Source organism: Corapipo altera, unplaced genomic scaffold (genome assembly GCF_003945725.1).
Source record: "Corapipo altera isolate COAL_440 unplaced genomic scaffold, ASM394572v1 240, whole genome shotgun sequence".
Lineage (NCBI taxonomy): Eukaryota > Metazoa > Chordata > Aves > Passeriformes > Pipridae > Corapipo > Corapipo altera.
The window spans coordinates 2,881-9,933 of NW_020885177.1; the positions used below are offsets into that span (position 1 = coordinate 2,881).

At 68.1% G+C, this 7,053-nt stretch overlaps 1 protein-coding gene across 1 annotated transcript in view; it reads right to left on the reverse strand.

The window, feature by feature from the left end:
- The window catches only part of SIGLEC1 (sialic acid binding Ig like lectin 1), a gene marked incomplete at its 3' end in the record, with an annotated part of 18,247 nt that overhangs the window by 2,389 nt on the left and 8,805 nt on the right, over nt 1–7,053 (reverse strand). The window contains exons 3-9 of the mRNA XM_027631154.1: nt 6,737–7,033; nt 5,898–6,161; nt 4,810–5,064; nt 3,627–3,926; nt 2,482–2,742; nt 1,513–1,809; nt 482–730 (exon numbers count right to left, since the gene is read on the reverse strand). Coding sequence (XP_027486955.1) covers nt 482–730; nt 1,513–1,809; nt 2,482–2,742; nt 3,627–3,926; nt 4,810–5,064; nt 5,898–6,161; nt 6,737–7,033 — 1,923 coding nt within the window. The remainder of the gene's footprint in view (nt 1–481; nt 731–1,512; nt 1,810–2,481; nt 2,743–3,626; nt 3,927–4,809; nt 5,065–5,897; nt 6,162–6,736; nt 7,034–7,053) is intronic.

Genomic DNA, 7,053 nt, shown 5'->3' on the forward strand with positions numbered 1-7,053 from the left:
GGAAAGGGGAAAGGAGAAAAAGGGATCCCACCCCACACCCACGGTGAGGACACTCCTGCCCTACAGGATGCACAGTCACTGCACACAGTGGCCCAGAGGGACTGAGGCTTGGGAAGCGAAGGTTCCCAGGACACAGATCAGTGCCCAGAGACCCCAAAACGTGCCCACATCGGCTCTGCCCAGGGCCTGGGCACTGCCACACGTGTGAACCGAGCTGGGCACCCCTTCCCAGACACAAGTCCATTCACGGGATCACGGAATGGTTTGGGTTGGGAGGGCCCCTAAATCCCACCCTGTGCCACCCCCTGCCGTGGGCGGGGACACCTCCCACTATCCCAGGCTGCTCCAACTCAACCCGGGCTCTGCCAGGGACGGGGCAGCCCCAGTTCCCCTGGGCACCCCGATCCACAGGTCGTGCCATGTCCGGGGCATCCCCCCCCATCCCCGCCAGGCCGGGGGTGCCGGGGGGTCCCGCACGTACACAGCACATCCAGGAGCACGTCCGGGGAGCTCCTGGTGCCGCTGCCAGTGCTGGCCTGGCACCGGTACAGCCCCGAGTGGGCGCTGGACACGCTCCCCAGCACCAGCGTGCTGCCCTCGGCCACCCACTGCCCGTTGTGGTACCAGGTGACGTTGGGCACGGCCGGGGAGTCGCTGCTCAGGTGGCAGGTGAGGTTGGCACTGTCGCCCTCCAGCACACGGGATGAGGGGGACACGGTGACGGTGGTGGCTGGGGGGGAAACGGAGTCTGGTGTCAGTGTTGGGGTGAACAACCCCCCCCAAAGCCAGCCCAGGGTTGTGCCACCACGGGGGTTATGTCACCACGGGGGTTATGTCACCAAGGGGGTTATGTCACCGAGGGGCATTGTGGCTACTCCAGAGGGCAAATTCCAGCCGATCCTGCAGTGCCGTGGCAGGGACAGCTCTGAGCCCGGCAGTGGGGTGCCACCAGCCCAGGGATGGGGTCCTTGCAGGAGGGGGCCCTTGGGAACTCCCTTGGCCGCATTTTGATCAGTGTCCCTGTCACACACAGGCAGGGAACCCCCACCAGGGGCTGGAACAATCCCCACCAGAGGCTGGAACAATCCCCACCAGAGACTGGAACAATCCCCACCAGAGGCTGGAACAATCCCCACCAGGGGCTGGAACAATCCCCACCCGGGGGCTGGAACAATCCCCACCAGGATGGAACCATTGCTGTGGCCTCGGGAGCCTCCAAACCCACCAGGAGGGGCTGACAATCCCCTCTTTAAACCCACTCACTCTCCAGCCCTGCCCCAAAGGTCCCGTTCGTGACAGTTTCTGGAGGCAGAAGCCGTTGGACACCCGAATTTCACGGGCACGTGGCTCATTTCTTCTCCTCCCGTCCTTCTGCCGGCACCCCCCCGGGCTCGTCCCCTTCCCTGGCATTCCCTTCCCGGGCTCCCCTCTCCCAGGGCGTTCCCAGATGCCGTGGGGACTTGTGGCCTCCACCGCCCTCCCTCCCGTGCCCGGTCCCTCCTCCCCACTCACTGTCAGCCCTGAACTCCACGGCGGCACTGGCGCTGCCCCGCGCGTTCCCAGCCTGGCACACGTAGGTGCCCTCGTCCTCCAGCACCACGTCCTGGATCTCCACCCTCAGGCTGTTGTAGGAGGGGGTCACACGGACGCGGGGGGCCGGGGGGCAGCCCCCCGTGCAGGCCACCATCTCGTCCCCCCTGCGCAGGGTCAGGTTGGACTCGGGGTCGCTCTGCACGGAGCACTGGAGGATCCCCAGGCGCCCGCCCGGGCTCTGCAGGAACGAGCTCAGCACCGGCGGCCTCGGGGGGTCTGCGGGGGGAAAACACCGCCGGGGAGAATGTTCTGGATCCACGGGGTCGGGAGAACCCCCAGAACCCAAGGGGTTGCTGCTTCCCCGGTGCCGCGTGAGCTGCTCCCGGGCATCCAGGTTGGACGGGGCTCGGGGCACCCTGGGATGGCAGAAGGTGCCCCTGCCCAAGGCACGGCGCGGGACTGGGTGGGGTTTTAAGATCCCTCCCCACCCAAACCGTTCATGGTTCCACGATCGTTTATTGTTCTTAAAACACTAATTGTTATTAAAACTCTCTGAATCTCGGGAATTCGGGATGTCCCCAGATTTCCCCTCCCCCAGATTCACAGGTTTACCCGCCAGAGGGAATTTTCCACCCTCTCCACATTCCTGCCCGAGCGATCCTTGGCTGCGTTCGGTGGTAAGGGGGGAACCCCCGGGGTGGGAGCAGCGGAGGACCCCCCAGCCCAGCCCCAGGACCCCTCTGGCAGCCCCAGGACCCCCCTGGCAGCCCCAGGACCCCCCAGGACCCCCAGCCCCAGGACCCCCTGGCAGCCCCAGAAGCCCCCAGTCCAGCCCCAGGACCCCCTGGCAGCCCCAGGACCCCCCAGCCCAGCCCCAGGACCCCCCGGCAGCCCCAGGACCCCCCAGCCCAGTCCCAGGACCCCCCGGGCTCCGCCGGCAGCACTCACAGAGCACCCGGAGCGGGACGGTCCCCGAGGCGCCGCTGTCGCTGCCGTTGCTGCCCCGCACCCGGCACTGGAAGGCGCCCGCGTCGTCCCCGCGCACGGAGGGGAAGCGCAGGGTCGGGGCCGGGCCCTCCCGCAGCCTCTGCCCGTTGCGGTACCACGTGTAGAGGGGCTCCCCCGCCGCCTCCCCCGTCCCCACGCAGGTCAGGGTGACCGCCGTCCCCTCCGGCACCTCCGCCGAGGGCTGGACCAGGAGCTCCGCGGCTGCAGGAGGGGAGGGACAGGGGTGGGAGAGAGGGAGAGAAACCCCTGCTGCAGACCTTCACCTTTCCCAGGGCTCCATCCAGCTCAAACCCACCGCCCTCAGCTTCCCTGAGCCCCCTCTCGCTCCGGAGCCCGAGGGATCCGGGGCTCTTCACTGGGTGACATTCCCTGGGGACACTGGACATCTCCACCCCAGTGCTCTGCCAGGCAAGCGGGGCCTTTCCCAACCCTGCCCAACTCTCTCCAAGTGCCAGGTTCATCCAGGGCATCCCAGTTTATCCAGGGTATCCCAGTTCATCCAGGGCATCCCGGTTCATCCTGAGCTGCCCCTGGGACAGATCCGGTGCCCTCAGCCCTCTGGCAGGTGACAGGCTGGGCTGGTGGCACCTTGGCCACTTCTAACGGAGCCCAACTCCCCTCTGGGACCCCCAAACCTGGGATTTGGTTTCTCTGGGATTGGACCTTGAGGTCTATTTTGGGTTTTTCTGGCATCCCGAGGGATGTTCCTCTTGGACATGGTTTTGGGGGGCTTTTCTCTCCCTCTGCTGCCTCTGTCACACCAAACCACCCACACTGGGGGTTCAGGGGACAGAGCAGGGCCCCCCTGTGTGCCCAGACCCCCCCAGTCCCTGGAGGTGCGACGGGGCAGAAAAGTTCAAAGTTGCTCCTGATTTCGTGGTACTTTGGAAAATAAACCCCGGGAGCATCTCCAGCTCCACGAGCTGCTCCAACCCCCCGAGGAGGGGGAGGGCTGCGGGGAGGGCACTGCCACCCCACGGACCCCAAGGCACCGATGTCCCCCCGTGCCACGGGGGTACCCCCAGCCCCGAGGAGCAGCCCCGGGGGTTCACCCCCGCCCGGAGCTCGGCCGGGCCGTCCCTCACCGCGGGTGAGCAGGTCCTTGGCGGCGCTGGCGCTGCCGTGGGCGTTGCTGGCGGTGCAGCGGTACCTCCCGCTGTCCCGGGGCCCCGCATCCCGGATTTCCAGCCGCAGGGCGTTGCGGGAGGCGGCGACCCCGAACCTCTGGGGCGGGGCCACCTGCGCCCCGCTGGTGGCCAGCACGGTGCCGTCGCGGTCGATGGCCAGGGTGGCCGGAGGGTGACTGTCCACGGCACAGCGGACGATGGCCAGGCGGCCCCCCTGGGTCTCCTGGAACAGCGTCAGGGTGGGGGTCCGGGGGGGATCTGCGGGACGGGAGAGGGTGCTGAGCTCGGGGTGTCCCCGTGGGGTGGCCACGCGTGGAATCCCAAACTGATTTGGGGTGGGAGGGACCTTAAACAGCAGCCAGTGCCACCCCCTGCCACGGGCAGGGACACCTTCCCCTGGCCCGGGACACCTTCCCCCAGCCCAGAACACCTTCCTCCAGCCCAGGACACCTTCCCCCGGCCCGGGACACCTTCCCCCGGGCCCGGGACACCTTCCCCCGGCCCAGGACACCTTCTCCCAGCCCAGGACACCTTCCCCCAGCCCAGGACACCTTCCCCCGGGCCCGGGACACTTTCCCCCAGCCCAGGACACCTTTCCCCGGCCCAGGCTGCCCCAAATCCCGTCCAACGTGGCCTTGGACACCTCCAGGGGTGGGACACGTCCCCTCACCGCCTCCAGCTGCTCCCCCCCCCGCCTCACCGGGTTATTTTTACCCCAGACGCGGCAAAGCCAAGCCCGGGGTTGTTTTATTTTCCCTCTGACTCGCAAAACCTCCTGAGCTGTTCTTATCCCCCCCCTCCTCGGTCAGTGACCCCCCCCAGCTTACGGTTGGAGCAGATTAGCGGGAGATGCTGCCACGGGCGGGCAGGTCCTGCCCACCAACGGCTCCAAACGGCCCCTTCCCACGGCCGGGAATTGCGGGATTTACCCCAAACTCAGTCGGGGGGGGGGGCTGAACCCCCCTCCCAACCCCTTCCCACGCGGCTCACGGCCGGGAATTGCGGGATTTACGGCGGATTCGACCGGGAGGGCCGAACGCCCCTCCCCAGCTGCCCCCGGGGCACTCGGGAAGAGGCTTCTCCGTGGGTTTGGGGGTTTGCTGAGCCCCTGGGACGGGTGGCACTGGCGGGGGGCACTCACAGGTCACGCTGAGGCTGAGCGGCTGGGCCGTGTCGCTGCCCTGCCCGTTTGCCACCCGGCACGAGTAGTAGCCGGCGTCGCCCGCGGCCACCGCGGGGAAGAGGAGGGTGTGGGCAGTGCCCTCCTGCAGCCACGCGCCGTTCCTGTACCACGTGTAGTTGAGGTCCTGCCCCTCCCGGCCCGGCACGTCGCAGGACAGGGTGGTGGCCGTCCCCTCCCGCACCTCGGCCGCGGGGCTCGCCGAGACCTCTGCGGCTGAGGGGGGTGGGAGCACGGTCGGCACGGCCCGGGAGGCAGGAGAGCGGCACCCCCACCCCCAACCCTCACATCCCAGAGCCCCTCTGCCCCCCCCCCGGGATGACGACAGAGGTGGGAGGCGTTTGGGTTTGTCCCCTGTCACCAGCACCTTCCCAGCTGGGCAGGGAGGGCACCTTCTGCTTTTAGTGCAAAGCGCCGGGGACAAAACTGCTGGGGGGGACAGTGGGGTCCTGCAGCCCTCGGGGTGTGCACGGGGGGTTGGGGGGAGCAGACTGACCCCCCTACTCCCATCGGGGGGGAGATGCTCCCTGTGGGACTCCAGCAGGGACAGGCAAGGCTGGGGTTTGTCTTTGCTGCAGGATCTGGTGGAGGACCCTCTTCCCCTGGGAGGGTGGGGAGGCCCTGGCACAGGTTGTCCAGAGAAGCTGTGGTTGCCCCTGGATCCCTGGAAGTGTCCAAGGCCAGACTGGACAGGGCTTGGAGCAACCTGGGCTGGTGGAAGGTGTCCCTGCCCATGGCAGGGGGTGGCACTGGATGGGCTTTAAGGTCTCTTTCCACCCAAACCAGACCACCCTGGCTCTGGATCCCCACAAGCTCTGCCAACCCCCTTCCCAGTGCTGGGCTGGGAATCCCTCCAGGGCCGTGTCTTCGGGATCCCCGAGGTGAGGGGTGCAGGGCTGGCAGGATGGAGCCCTCACACTCCTGCCCCAGGGACTCCCCAGCTCCCCCAGCAGCACTGACCACCTCGCTGCCACCCTGTGCCCACCCCGCTCCGGACTGGCCGGGCACACTCAGCCCCTCTCCCCCCTCCCTGATGCCCTGGCACTCACAGAACACGTGGAGGGTGGTGGTGGGCGCTGTGCCAGCCCCGAGGGCGTTCAGGGCCTCGCAGTGGTACCGCCCGTGGTCCTCCCGCCGCACCCCCCGCAGGGTCAGCACCCTCTCGCTGCCCACAGCGGCCCCGTCCTTGTACCAGAGGTACCCCGAGACGGGGGGGTGGCTGCTGCCCACCTGGCAGCTCAGGGACACCGTGGCACCCACGTGGATGTTCCCCGAGGAGGGACTGACCCGCACCTGGACGTCCTTGGGGGCGTCTGGGGGGGGACACACGGACACAACGGGGGGAGGTGAGGGTGGGCAGGACCCACAGGGCGCTGCCACAGCCCTTTTTGGGGCCTGGTGCAGGGAAAAGGGGGGTTGGAAGGGAAGCAAAACTGCTACACTGGCAGCAAAGCAGGGAGGGCACGGCTGTGGGTGCCAGGAGGTGCCACAGAACTGGGACATCCGTGGGGTGACACGGCCACGGAGAGACGTGGGGAGCAGTAGAGGGGGAGGAGCAGGAGGGATCTGCTCTGGCTCCTGCAGGGAGCACAGGGAAGGGGGTGGGTGGTGGGAGGGGGGCCTGGGTGCCATGGGGGTGGCAGAGGTGCCCCCTGTCCCTACAGTGAGATGTCCCCTGTCCCCTCACCGAGGTGCCCCCTGTCCCCACACTGAGGTGCCCCCTGTCCCCACAGTGAGGTGTCCCCTGTCCCCACACCGAGGTGACCTCTGTCCCCACAGTGAGATGTCCCCTGTCCCCACAGTGAGATGTCCCCTGTCCCCACACCGAGGTGTCCCCTGTCCCCTCACTGAGCTGCCCCCCGTCCCCTCACGGAGCTGCCCCACGTACGTCTCACCCGCAGCACGACCTCTGTTCTCGCCTTCCCGGAGCCGTGGGAGACCTCGCAGAGCAGCTTCTTGCCGTGGTCCCTCCAGGAGAAGGAGGTGCTGAGGGTCAGCTGCTGGCCCACCCCGCTGGTGTCCAGCTGCAGCCGCCCGGACAGGGTGGCGGCGCGGGGGTCGTGTCCCTCCCAGCGCAGGACGGTGTCCCCCCAGGGGCAGGCGAAGGGCGTGGAGCACTCCAGGCTGGAGCTCTGCCCCTCCCTCAGGTCCTGGGGGGCGGCGGCGCTCGGGGGCTCCAGTTCCTCTGGGATGGAGAGCGGAGGG